Source organism: Zootoca vivipara, chromosome 12, assembly GCF_965207765.1.
Source record: "Zootoca vivipara chromosome 12, rZooViv2.hap1.1, whole genome shotgun sequence".
NCBI lineage: Eukaryota > Metazoa > Chordata > Lepidosauria > Squamata > Lacertidae > Zootoca > Zootoca vivipara.
Genome location: NC_142595.1, coordinates 32,108,753 through 32,123,500, shown reverse-complemented (window position 1 = coordinate 32,123,500; position 14,748 = coordinate 32,108,753). Strand labels below are relative to the sequence as shown.

The 14,748-nt window shown below is 40.6% G+C and overlaps 1 protein-coding gene across 1 annotated transcript; it reads right to left on the bottom strand.

Annotated features, from left to right (window-relative positions):
- Positions 1 to 2,252: 2,252 nt before the first annotated feature.
- Positions 2,253 to 5,779, bottom strand: LOC148683953 (vomeronasal type-2 receptor 26-like). The gene is made up of 4 exons (XM_088654687.1): positions 5,333 to 5,779; positions 4,309 to 4,536; positions 3,259 to 3,385; positions 2,253 to 3,154 (listed from the first exon to the last, which is right to left on the bottom strand). Exons 1-4 carry the CDS (start codon positions 5,777 to 5,779, stop codon positions 2,253 to 2,255), a joined length of 1,704 nt encoding a protein of 567 aa, XP_088510813.1.
- Between the last annotated feature and the right edge of the window lie 8,969 nt (positions 5,780 to 14,748).

The window sequence follows — 14,748 nt, the reverse complement described above, 5'->3', positions numbered from 1 at the left end:
CTTTTGATAAGGTGAACTTGTCAATTAGGCTGGCATAGTTCTTCCTGTCATTGAGCTCTGTACAAAGGTACACTCTATATGGGTTTCAGATTGTTTTTGATTACCACTGTAGCAGCCTGACAAATCCACAGGGAGTTTGCTAAAGTACAGGAGGAGTCATAGTAATTTAGTATAAATGACAGGGTCCAAAGTAATTTTTTCCAGAGTAATTTCCTATGCAAACATAATTTTAGGAAACAGAAAACAAGTTATCAGATCTCAATGTATGTGGGACAAATGTTGCATGTGCACTCAGCAGGGATATGAGACAAAAGTGACAAGAGATGTTTAGGGCCCTAGAATGGAAGTATGGCAGGGAACTGTCTACTTAGGATATGAATTTCCCCAAAGGAGAGCAGGCACTCTCCTGGGGTTTGTGCTCCTTTGGACAATTGAAGATGTGGCAGAGACTGTCATAACTTTAAGAAATATCATTTTTTCACATATTTATGCATTCAATCTGCATGGAGTCCTAATTTTACAGCATGGTAGTTTCAAGAGAAATTGCTCCCCATAGCAGTGCATCACTGGAGTGCAAGATATCTGTCCCAGCCAGCCTTCAGGCACCCTGCCCAAGATGGATCTCCCCCTTTGGTCTCCCCTTCTTCTTCCCAGCACACTATGAGGTTGAGATAAAACTGCTGTTGGTCCCAAGCCAAACAAAAAACTTAAACTAGTATGAGAAGATCAATGATACTTGAGATCAAGTTATTAATATTCCTGTAAATGCTTATTCAGTCTTCCAGTGAGCATATGATCAATGTGACCAATTGGTGTTCAGGGTGTGTCACAAAGTGAAAAGGTCAAATCTGAAATTAGGGGGTTCGAACATATGAATGATAGTTACGGATTTAATTGTAACAAATACTGTATAATTCTTCAACATTCTTACCACAATCAAGTAGGTCATTCTACATGAGCATCTATGGAGCTTTAGCATCTGATATGTACAATAGGGGCCAGGGATGGGGAGCATATGATTGTTAATAGATAAATGCCTAGAAAAAGAAAGTTTTTCCAGAAGTTTCAAGTAGGGATGGCATTCTGTGCTATCTGAGGGCCGAATAAGACAAAGCAGAGTAAAGTGGTACCTCGGTTTACAAACACAATTGGTTTCAGAAGTCTGTACTTAACCTGAAGCGAACTTTCCCATTGAAAGTAATGGAAAGTGGATTAATCCGTTCCGGACAGTGTGTGGAGTACTTAAACTGAAGCGTACTTTACCTGAAGTGAACTTTCCCATTGAAAGTAATGGAAAGTGGATTAATCTGTTCCAGAAAGGTCCGTGGAGTACTCATCCTGAAGCGTACTTAACCTGAAGCAAACTTTCTGCGGAGTACATAAACTGAAAATACTCAAACCGAGGCGTACTTAAACCGAGGTATGACTGTATGTACAGTAAGAGAGATGTAAAATGTTTTCCCTGCCTGGAAAATAATATCAGATCTCACTTTAATTTAGTGAGACAAGTTACATGAGCTCTCAAAAGAGCTCAGAGAGAGAAATGCAAAACATAGAGGAACTCCAGGATAGAGGCAGAGAGCCTGCTTATTTGGAATAGAGGTTTCATGTATATTGATGCATTGTAGTAAACAGACATAAATAAACAAATATTTTTTGTATTCATTACATATACAAACTAACATAACTTTTAAAAATTACAAAAACTCTCTTGCATTGCATATCCTTAAACATTTTTTTATTATAAAAGATAGAAACTGTGTCACAGTACATTTACTTTCCAACAGGTTCACTGTCATTCATTATAATCACAGCAGACGTAGGTACTTCCAAAATAAATTTTGGGCATGTGGCAGTCCCGTATTCTTACCCTCATGGTTTGCAAATAAAAGTCCATCACATTTCTACAAAATTCAACTATCATAGCTAGTAGAGTGGACACATGATGTTTTGCCTCAGTGGAAGTCACCTAAATGACTAGTCAATGGGGGAACCTCTACTCTCCTCATAGATGAATAATTGCATGACAGATACAGCTTCAGAAGCCCAAATAAACTGGAGAATGAAGAAAGCACTGAATCAAAGAGTTATCAGCACCACATTCTAACCAAAGGAGCTATCAAGGCCTCGGCTATGTGTGAGGTAAATAACATTTGGGGGGAAACAAAGGAGTAAATTATATAGTATAATTATTTTCTTTGATAAATACCAACATTTTAAGATCATATAGAATTTAAAAAATGATTAGATTCTTAATATTTTCTCCAAGTTAACTGGTCCTTAGTGTTCAAATTAGGCCTCAGAATTATTATGTAGCATTTAGGGGCAAATATGCAACCCAGTAACCCAGCACTGGAGGCCAAGATAGAGAAGATCTCCACAGCCACCATGTATTTCCCCTTTGTGCTCAGGTAAGAGGGCACAAAGGACAACCAAACGCTACAAAACACCAACATGCTGAAAGTGATGAACTTGGCCTCATTGAAGCTGTCTGGCAGCTTCCTGGCAAAAAATGCCACAGTGAAACTGACCGTGGCCAGAAATCCCAAGTATCCCAAGACACAATAAAACATAAAAACTGAACCTTCATTGCATTCTGCTATTATTTCTTCTGCCAGGCAGTGCATATCAAAATTTGGGAAGGGAGGGGCAGTACATAGCCATACAGTACAAATACAGACTTGAACAAAGGAGCAACCAAAGAGAATGAAGTGGGAAATTTGTTTCCCAACCCATTTCAACATCCTGGATCCTGGTTTGATGACGGCAAATGCTAAAACCACAGTGATAGTTTTTGCCAATATGCTTGAAAGAGCCACAGTGAAGATGACTCCAAAAACTGTTTGTCTTAAATAGCAGGTCACTGTGTGAGGCCAGCCAAGGAATAGGAAGCAGCAGAGGAAGCAGAACAATAGGCAGATGAGCAGAACATAGGTGAGGTCCCGATTGTTGGCCTTGACAATGGGAGTGTCTTGATACTTAGTGAAGACTCTGAGGACAAAAGCAGTGGTCAAAGAAAATGAGAGAGCCAAGAGAGATGAAGTGATACCGAAAGGTTCTGAGATAGAAAGGAAATTCAGGAGCCTAGGGATGCATTGATCTTGTTCCTTGCTTGGAAAGCAATCTTCTGGGCACTTGAAGCAAGTACTCATGTCTGAAATAAACAAGCAAATAAATTAAACAAATTTTTGGAGTTATGCAATATGAGTTGGTGAACTGAGTTGCTGCTATGGGAAATGGTTGCAGTACATCGCGTACCATTTTTGTCTGAAATCATCCCTTCTGGACATGGAGCACAATCATAGCAACAAAATGGCTTCCCCTCTTTCTTTTTTCTGCTGTAGCCAGGATGACAGTGGTCATTACACCTGGCAAGGGGCAGTACCTATTCATAAAAAGAAAATTATTTTATCTCACTTGTCCTGTAAATTATTTTTACTAAATTGTTTCGTAAATAAAGCAGCCAAGGATGTCCCATAGATCTCAAGAGGGCTATGCATAGATTCCCCATTGAAAACATTTCCCCATGTTGTTAAATGAACCAGGGGGGGGGATCAGTATGAAATCAAAACTAGGATTCAAGTGAATCATTCCCTTGATTGTGATATAAATTCTTAAGATGCTTTAGCAACAAGTTTAAAACTGGTGTTCTTCCACTGGGGAGATGGGAATGGACATACTGTTGAATGGTCTCAAAGATCTCAAAGCAGCTGTTTTATTACAGAGAAATTTCAGGAACAGACTGGAAAGGGAAGTTGCTGAATTGGAAATCATTACCAAGCTTAAAACCATGGAAGCACCTGGGATGAATAGAGATATCGGATTCTTATCTCATTATGCATGATCAAGCTTTCTTTAGCACCTCAGCCCAGGACTAATTGCAGCCATCAGCAGCCATTAACACCCATCTACAGGTTTACCACTCCCATCAGCCCATCTCCCATTCCCACCCACCCCCACCACCCTCTGTATATATATAGGGTCTGACACTTCTGTTTCTAGTGTATCTGAAGAAGTGTGCATGCACACGAAAGCTCATACCAAAATATAAACTTAGTTGGTCTTTAAGGTGCTACTGAAGGAATTTTTTTATGTTGAATGGTGGGTTTATATTGAAAAATAAGGGGCTGTTTCTGGTCTCATCCATAATAACACAGATCTCTGCTACACACCCTCCCTTCATGCACTAGGGCAAGCATTTGAGATTATGGGCCTAGGCTTCTACACATGAGCACCCAAGTTTCTCGGAACTAGTGGAATATAGACATTTATATGTATATATGTAGGTATGTATGCATATAATCCCACCTGATTGAATGCACTGTGCCATGTGATGGCCTTCTCGTTCACTCTAAATTCTTGGCTTGGTGATGCCCATCGGTCCATCACTCCTACTTTCACCTTGAAAAAGGAGTGATTTGGGAAAACCACCCAATTTACAATATCGTATCCAGATGCTAATTCACCATTCTCATCAAAAGAAACGGTAGCACCCCCACTATTGTTAAATGAGATGCTTTTCAGGAAAAGGTTAAGCTAAATTGAAAGAATTAAGCGTAAGTTTTGCAAAAAGATGAAAGTGGAAAACATATTTTCCTATTTTGAAAGAGGAAAACAAACATTCTATAATGATCACAGTAAAGAAGAGTCAAAAACAATACAAACAGCAGAGCAATTTGTTTACAATAAAAAGTGGCCACCGCTAGGAAGAAAACGATGTTGCAGTTACAGTAGAAAATATGTTTCTTCTATGGTGCAGAAACTAACGTGGCAAAGTAGGGCAGTAGACTGTAAGGATGGGGTGGGACAAGCACAAAAAGTGCAGAGCATTGAATATAATTACTGTTGTTGTTGTTTAGTCATTTAGTCATGTCCGACTCTTCGTGACCCCATGGACCAGAGCACGCCAGGCACTCCTGTCTACTGTACTAACTTCTAAAAACTTCTTTTTCATTCTGGCTATCCAAACTTTGTCTTAGCATAAAATCCTCTCAAAGAAACATGAAAAGAAAGAAACATAGACAGCTTTAGGTGATGATTAGATAAATCTACGGGCTGTCATTGGCTTTTATTCACAATGGCTATATATTGCAAGAATGCTGCTGTCAGCACCTTGGTTAGCAAATGGAAGAGTATTATGTCCTGCTGAAGTCCTGTTTGTCAGTTTCTCATAGGTATCTGCCCGCTATTTCGACACAACACTAGGCTAGATGGCTCTTGCTTCCAATCCATGAGAATCTATGACCTTTAAAACTGTGAGAGGGATATTTCATTTGTTTGTTACTATGCCGTGAATTTTTGTGTGACAAGAAGGTGGTTTTGAATGTCTTACCTGCCAAGGTTGCAGATTTTGAGGATCTAGTCCTCCATTGACCATTGCTCCATGTTTTATCCTGAATAGATTCAACCTGTGTAAGGTATATGCTATGGCCTGGGCTGCATTATAGATGCTGTAACTTTGGCCTGTCATGCTCATTTCAAACAAAGTTGCAGGGAGGCTCTGCAGATTCTCTTGTCCAGTACAAAAATCAGCCTCTTCCCTGTGCTCATTAGAATCAGGGAATAAGCAGTTGAATGCCTGTTGCCAGAAGATTCTGATAAAACCATCTCCTTTGGCGGAATTAGGATGTAGGTTCTGCAGGAATTGTGTAAACCCCAGAACTTCCTTTGAACGTATTACAAAAGACAAGGCACCATTGAAGACTTGGATATCGGAAGCTCTGTGCATGGTTTCTAATGAGAAATCCCAGTGGGCAGTCATAATCCATACTTTACCCATATACGTTTCAGTGGCACCTTCTAATAATGAAAAGAAATATATCATCCATATTAAAGCTGTCATGGTCTGTGCTTCTGCACATACAACCAATACTTTGATTTTTGAGATGGTCATAGAAAAGGACTTGGCCCGGAATAGTCCTAATGAACCCAAGTTCTCTGCAGTTTGAGATATGGCGAATATTTTTTCAGTGAAGGCTGTACAGATACCATGCTGGGAAAGCATTGGCATCAAGGTTTGCACAAAAATTTCCCCATTGTCATCACCTGATGCCACAATCCCTACCCAAATCCAATGAAAATGCAGAAGTAGGTAGACAATCCCTTTATATTGATATACTTCGTTGGGGACCATCCGATAGGAGGAAGGGAACTGGGGTCCAAGTCTCATCACTGGAGCTAATACACAACTGGCAATCTGAGTGTGGGGGGAAACAACAGTTGAGAATTAATTCCAAATGGTATTTATTTTTATTTTTTATTCAATATTTTATTTTATTTCAGATTGATTGTAAAAACAAATATTGAAAGTGGTTTATAAGAAAGATAAAACAATGAAAGTATTGAGAAAATGAATTAACATCATTAAGTTAAACCAACATAAACTAAAAATGGATTAAAACATGCACCAACATTCTAAATATCTGTATAGATGTGTCTAAGGTGATCTTACCCCAGAGGGCGTGGTCTGCTGCCCTGTCCACCTTGCTAACGCCAGGGGGGCATATTTGCAGGTTGTTCAGGCCAAAAGAGGAAGTATGCACAATACTTCAATATCACATGCCTGCTTGTGCATTAGGTGGGCTGCCCTAGCTAACGGTTGTTGTTGTTCTTCTTCTTCTGTCAGGAGCACCTCCCCCCCTCCCCTCATCTCTGTTTGGTTTGTTGGTTGCTTTGCAGCCAAGTAGGAATTTTTGGATGACCCACCTTGTTTGTAGGTTATTTTTTCCCACCTACTCCTGAGCTGCTCTTGTAGCCTTGTTCCCTGTTCAGCACCAAGGATCCAGGTTCTCTCTCAACAGCAGAGTTCCAGATTGGACTTTCTAAGAAACTGCTTACTGGTGAGTAGACCAGGACAACTTTTGTAGAGAAGGTTAGGATTAGTCCAGTTTTAGAGCCATGGTGCTCTGGTTTATTTCCCCCTGGATTTAATTTGACTGCTGAGATGCCTGTGATTGCCAGTCTCAGGGTTTAAGAACCTCTGTGTACCCAGATGCTTGACAATCAGTTTACTGGAATAGTTTAGGATTGGAGTGGTAAGTGACCAGCACACTCTTCTGATGTTTGAGAGAGACTCAGAGAGAGTGCGAGCTGCTTTAATACTCTGAGTAACTCATAAGGGAAGCTCAAAAAGTAATTTCTTTAGTGACTCCCATCTGGGCTGTAGGAGTAAGTGGGAGACTGGTGACAGTAACAACTGAAGGATAATAATAATAATAATAATAATAATAATAATAATAATAATAATTTATTTATTTATTTATTTATTTATTTATTTATTTATTTATACCCCACCCATCTGGCTGAGTTTCCCCAGCCACTCTGGGCGGCTTCCAACAGAACATTAAAATGCAATAATCCATTAAACATTAAAAGCTTCCCTAAACAGGGCTGCCTTCAGATGTCTTCTAAAAGTCTGGTAGTTGTTTTTCTCTTTGACATCTGATGGGAGGGCGTTCCACAGGGCGGGTGCCACTACCGAGAAGGCCCTCTGCCTGGTTCCCTGTAACTTGGCTTCTCGTAGTGAGGGAAGAGCTAGAAGGCCCTTGGCACTGGACCTCAGTGTCCAGTGGGTAAGACTCATTTGCAGCACTGCAATGTTGTGTTGCAGTTGGACTATGAAGGGAGTGTGAGAGGTTCTCTTAGGTAACCTTCCTGTACCACACAGGGCATAAAGCTTGCTCATAGAATCAGTCTGTGTTTGTGATCTGCGATTGTAATTTGTTTTACACTGTTTTTAATATGGCGTTTTAATGTTACAATCCACCCTGGGACCTTAGATTGAAGAGTGAGTAAATAATAATAAGAACAAATGATAAGTGGAGTGCCTTGCTGCCTGGATTCTGTCCTGCACCCCTGATAGAAAATATTCCTAATGTTAATTGCTTTTTTCCAATCATATCAGACTCTTGGGCATGTGTACTGGATTTGACCTTACGGACAGACTATCAAACTGAGGTGGGTACCTAAACAACATAACCCTATGCATTATCCACATGGAGATTTATGCATACCCTTGCATCACGTTTGCAGATCATAAAGAGGAACAAAGCACTTTAGAGAATATTGCCAAACATCATGCTGATCTCAAGATAAAACAATGTATAGTGAGTGCCTTGTTCCATGTGTATATCTTGCGGAGAAGTATTAAAAGTGAATTATTCTCCCCAATATGGATAGCTTTTTGACAAAACAAAATTTAAAAAATCCTGTATCTGAAGAAGTGTGCATGCACACGAAAGCTCATACCAATGACAAACTTAGTTGGTCTTTAAGGTGCTACTGGAAGGATTTTTCTTGTTTTGTTTAGACTACATCAGACCAACATGGCTACCTACCTGTAACTAGAGCTTTTTGACAAATTAGTAAAACCTGATGTTTCACTTTTGGTCACTTTCAGAAAGAGAGAGCAAAAAAGAAACAATATCCTGAGGTTAAAAGCTTCATGAACTACACTCTCAGTCTACCTGTGGGATCTTGTATATGCCTAAGAGAATAGCCATGTGAAGGGAAATGTCAGAGTCAAGTCCTCCAATAACAGCTATCAGATTCTTTCTCTTGTCACATTTGAAGTTGGGAAAAATCCTTTCTGTGGTGGACAGAAGCTTCAAGGTGTTCTGTTGAGTCATTCTTGCATTTGTATAGCTGTCATAGATGTGAAAGCCCAGGGTGACATTTGGTAGGATCTTTGCATTCTCATTGATCTCCTTCACAGCAAATACCAGGGACAGTATATGCTGATATTTCTTCGAGATAGCCCTAAATAAAGGTTTCCAGCATATGTAAGACAGATATCCAATCCCTTAGGAAGTTTGTGTCTGTGAGGAATGTGAATGAGAACATGAAACAGATGAGGCAAAGAGGGGAACAATGAATGCTGCTGAGGTGTGAGGCTGGTCTGTGAGCCCTAGGCTGGATCTACACTGACCTGTTTAACGCTATTAGAATGATATTACATACATTGTTCTAAAATGTCACAAGGCATACTTGTAATTCATTTTGTGAAATATGAGTGCAGGTCTGCCTCTAAGAAAGAGTAAGGTAAAGGGACCCCTGACCATTAGGTCCAGTCATGACCGACTCTGGGGTTGCGGCGCTCATCTCGCGTTATTGGCTGAGGGAGCTGGCGTACAGCTTCCGGGTCATGTGGCCAGCATGACAAAGCTGCTTCTGGCAAACCAGAGCAGCACACGGAAATGGCGTTTACCTTCCTGCTGTAGCGGTACCTATTTATCTACTTGCACTGATGTGCTTTTGAACTGCTAGGTTGGCAGGAGCTGGGACTAAGCAACGGAAGCTCACCCCGTTGCAGGGATTCGAACCGCTGACCTTCTGATCGGCAAGCCCTAGGCTCTGTGGTTTAACCCACAGTGCTACCCGCGTCCCAGAGTATGGTCACATAAATTTCCAGCAGATGGCATGAGCCAAAAGCCCTGGTTGTTTCATTCATGAGCCAGGTTGTTACTCCATGCACTGTCTGCATCAATATCTATCTATTTTTCCCTTTGTTGATTTTGGAATAATCCAGGTGATTAGTCCTCATGGTGTCCAAAATATGGGTCATGGGTTGCTGAAGAGGGAAGCACAAATCATTTTCCATTGTGTGCTACTGCATGAGGAGCCTAGCCCCTCCTGCATGAAGCCTGTGTGCATCAGCATACACCCACTGGACAAAGGGTAAAATGATAAAAAAAAGAATATCACATTGAAACAATTATAAAAATATATTTTTAGATGTACATACTGATTTCTGAACGTGCCCTTTTATGAGACATTATCTGACCTAGACCATATAATGGAGGGGAGGAAATACTTACAGAAGTTCATAAAGAAACTTGGTTTTAGGGTGCTCACTGAAAGACAACTCATCAAATACAAAGCCAAGCTGAGACGTTATCTCTCCGATGATTTGGTCACCTTTCTGATTATACTCAAATGGGAACTGGAAAGGATCAGTCACAGCACAAGCACTTTCTTTCTTTCCCTCAGCTGATGGTAGTTGTAACCACAGAAAGAGGAAGAGGAACCACAAAAACATTGCTGTCACCACTGGGCAAATCTTGACCTAGAATTCTGTTTTTTGCCTCGCAGCAGCTCCTTTAAAAAAATGCTTCCTTCAATGGATCCATATTATTTTCATAAATTGAAATCAGCATTGCTTAGATTGCTTATAGTTCTTCCTCTCGAAACCTCCCTATTCCAGTTCTCAGCAAACATGGTATATTTTATATAAGGTTCCACACTATGTTAGTTTTTGACAAGACTGAAGATGAATCATAATAATCTGAGATAATCACATGGTTTAAAACAATGTCTCCAGAGTGTTGTTCGAGGAATGATACCACCGCCAGCAAAATAAAACCTGTCAATTAGAGGTTAGTGTAATGGGGGAAATGTACACTAGTAAAAAGAAGAGTAAAGACTTATGATGGAGTCAGAGATGATATATTCATATCCTCCACAACACTAGCCCTGGTATAGACACATTTGTCCATATCTTGATGTGTGTGGGTTATATTGTACATTTGTTCTGACATAACTACTGATACATGAGGGATAGCACAGAGCAAAAGGTAGACATAATGTAATAGAAACAACAACAACAAATTCATTCCAGTAGCACCTTAGAGTATAACTAAGTTTGTTATTGGTATGAGCTTTCTTCACATGGCATGCACACAAAAGCTCATACCAGTAACAAACTTAGTTGGTCTCTAAGGTGCTACTGGAAGGATTTTTAAAAAATTCTGTTTCAACTACGGCAGACCAGCATGACTACCTACCTATAATGTAATGGGTTTGAGCTCAGGCATTACAACTACCAAAGTGTGTATAAAGAGTAAACACACACAATAATGAACCCAAACACCATCCTGCATGTTATACATGCTGTTTGTCTCTGGGTATTTGGCATTTCCAACTTGTGTGGAGAGGTCATTTAGTCCGTACATAAAAGGCATCGTTGCTGGACTCAAGCTGGCTGTGACCAATGAGACGGAAACATGGAAGGTGCCTAAAGAAGCCAGGCTGGCTATCTAAAGAACTTTTGACTGAGTTAAGATTTAAAAGGGATATGTACAAAAAATGGAAAAGGGGGGAAATCTCCAGAGAGGAATTCAAACATATAGCCAGCACGTGTAGAGACAAAGTCAGAAAAGCTAAAGCACAGAATGAACTCAGGCTCGCCAGAGAGGTTAAAAGCAACAAAAAGGGCTTTTATGGGTATGTCCGTAGCAAAAGGAAAAACAAGGAAACAGTGGGGTCACTCAGAGGAGAAGATGGTGAAATGCAAACAGGGGACAGAGAAAGGGCAGAACTCCTCAATGCCTTCTTTGCCTCAGTCTTCTCCAAGAAAGAAAACAACGCCCGACCTGAAGAATATGGAGCAGATGATTCAGCAGGGGAAACACAGCCCAGAATAAGTAAGGAGGTAGTACAAGAATACTTGGCTAGTTTAGATGTATTCAAGTCTCCAGGGCCAGATGAACTACATCCAAGAGTATTAAAAGAACTGGCAGAGGTGATTTCAGAACCACTGGCAATAATCTTTGAAAATTCCTGGAGAACAGGCGAAGTTCCAGCAGACTGGAGGAGGGCAAATGTTGTCCCTATTTTCAAAAAGGGGAAAAGAGAGGACCCAAACAATTACCGCCCAGTCAGCCTGACATCAATACCAGGAAAGATTCTAGAGCAGATCATTAAGCAAACAGTCTGTGAGCACCTAGAAAGAAACTCTGTGATCACTAAAAGTCAGCATGGGTTCCTGAAAAATAAGTCATGTCAGACTAATCTGATCTCATTTTTTGACAGAATTACAAGCCTGGTAGATGAAGGGAACGCTGTGGATGTAGCCTATCTTGATTTCAGCAAGGCCTTTGACAAGGTGCCCCATGATATTCTTGTAAAGAAGCTGGTAAAATGTGGGCTAGACAATGCTACCATTCAGTGGATTTGTAGCTGGATTACTGACCGAACCCAAAGGGTGCTCATCAATGGCTCCTCCTCATCCTGGAGAGTAGTGACTAGTGGGGTGCCACAGGGTTCTGTCTTGGGCCCAGTCTTGTTCAACATCTTTATCAATGACTTGGATGATGGGCTTGAGGGAATCCTGAGCAAGTTTGCAGATGACACCAAGTTGGGAGGGGTGGCTAACACCCCAGAGGACAGGATCACACTTCAGAATGACCTTAACAGATTAGACAACTGGGCCAAAGCAAACAAGATGAATTTTAACAAGGAGAAATGTAAAGTACTACACTTGGGCAAAAAAATGAAAGGCACAAATACAGGATGGGAGACACCTGGCTTGAGAGCAGTACATGTGAAAAGGATCTAGGAGTTTTGGTTGACCACAAACTTGACATGAGTCAGCAGTGTGATGCAGCAGCTAAAAAAGCCAATGCAATTCTGGGCTGCATCAATAGGAGTATAGCATCTAGATCAAGGGAAGTAATAGTACCACTGTATTCTGCTCTGGTCAGACCTCACCTGGAGTATTGTGTCCAGTTCTGGGCACCACAGTTCAAGAAGGATACTGATAAGCTGGAACGTGTCCAGAAGAGGGCAACCAAAATGGTCAAAGGCCTGGAAACGATGCCTTATGAGGAACGGCTTAGGGAGCTGGGTATGTTTAGCCTGGAGAAGAGAAGGTTAAGGGGTGATATGATAACCATGTTCAAATATATAAAAGGATGTCATATAAAGGAGGGAGAAAGGTTGTTTTCTGCTGCTCCAGAGAAGCGGACACGGAGCAACGGATTCAAACTACAAGAAAGAAAATTCCACCTAAACATTAGGAAGAACTTCCTGACAGTAAGAGCTGTTCGGCAGTGGAATTTGCTGCCAAGGAGTGTGGTGGAGTCTCCTTCTTTGGAGGTCTTTAAGCAGAGGCTTGACAGCCATCTGTCAGGAATGCTTTGATGGTGTTTCCTGCTTGGCAGGGGGTTGGACTGGATGGCCCTTGTGGTCTCTTCCAACTCTATGATTCTATGATTCTATGACATTAGGAAGTTCCCTGTGTGGAGTGCATTTTGTTAGTGCAATGGGGTAAAGGGGCACCAAGGAGGCAGCCAGTGCTTTTCTCTGTGCGGATTGGTTCCTTCTGGGTCTTGCAGTCTCATTGATCTGTCAAAAATGTTGTGTGACATCAGTGCCCCCTAGGGAAATGCTTGCTAGATTGCTATATAAACTAGAGGGGGCTGATGGGAAACATAACAATAAATAAAATACAAATAGAACCAAGATGGGGAAGGTTGTCTTGATAGACTACTGAGAAATATCTGAGCACTTACAAAATATGAAATGGAAGCAAAAGATTGATATAAAGGAAAATATGGCTTACATTTTATCACAGAGTGCAGAGGCCCTGGGGTGACTGATAAGCACTTCATATTTACAGTGGTACCTCGACTTACGAAAGCGATCCGTTCCGCGGTGTTCTTCGTAAGTCGAAGTCTTTGGTTGTCAAAGCGCCCGTTTTGTGCATGCGCGAAGCGCGATTTTGCGCTTCTGTGCATGCGCCGACCACGCGCGCCACTTCTGCGCAGGCACAGAATGTGTGCAGGGTGAAAAGACTTCCAGGTTTGGCAACTTTGGAAGTCGAAACCTTCAGAAGTCGAGTCATTCGGATGTTGAGGTACCACTGTAATTTATAATCATAAAATATTCAATTATATAATAGTTATATAAGCTAAAGGAGTTTATTACATTATGTTTCTTTATATTGATATTCTGTGATTCCAACCCACCAGCAGCTTGCTAAATCTGACTTATCACACACAAAGCAAAGGTGAGGTCTTGTTTCCATTTATTGTTTTATATGTTTTATCACTGTAAACCACATTGGCACTGCAAGATTACTGGCATAATATATGTTTCTAAATAAATATATACTGTACATCAGCTTCTTGATCATTGATCTTAGCCAGATTGTACAATTCAGATGCTAATCGGACAAAGACTTTCATGTAAAAGATTATCTTGCAGATGATTAAATCCCATATTTAGGATTATTCGTTTTTTTAAAGAACAACAATAGATAAACTAGACTTAGGTTTTAAAATTATACCCTCCTTATAAGCTATAAACTTGACAGTGTTGCACCCTCCCCACGATTGAAATATCAAATAATTTAACCCAGAAACAAAGAACAATGCCGCCACTCTTGTTTCCAGCAGTACCCCACCCACCTAGCATCCTGTCAGATCACAATGAGCAGTGGCTAAAAATTACCTACCACATTCCAAAACACACACAAGGATAGTAGGGATCACCAAAGGTAGCTGACTCTTGATCATATCCTTACTTCTGCTGTAAATCATATTAATTTATTTTTTAGAATACTGAGGATTATCTTGACTATGTGTAGAATGCTATGGATATTATTTGGGACAATACTGATTTTCTATTAATTTCCATTATGCCCTACCTTGAAAATTAAAATTCTTAACTACTGAGGAAATGTTCATCTCTTCTTGGATACCAATGTTAGTTGCTGTACTCATACTAGCTCTGCCAGGTGAGGGGTACATTTGTATTTTGCCTCTGCACTCAGGTAATCAGGTGTTCTGCCATTGTACTGAATGGATATCCTCTGTGCCTTGGAGTACCATTGGTGTGCCAGAAAAATTGCATGGCAGATGCTTGCCTTGGCTATGATGGAATAAATAATCTTGCTGCACAATATCTCTATTGGAAAGAAAATAGATTGCTACACAATCTCTATTTTTTTGCAGGATAAATGAGGATGGA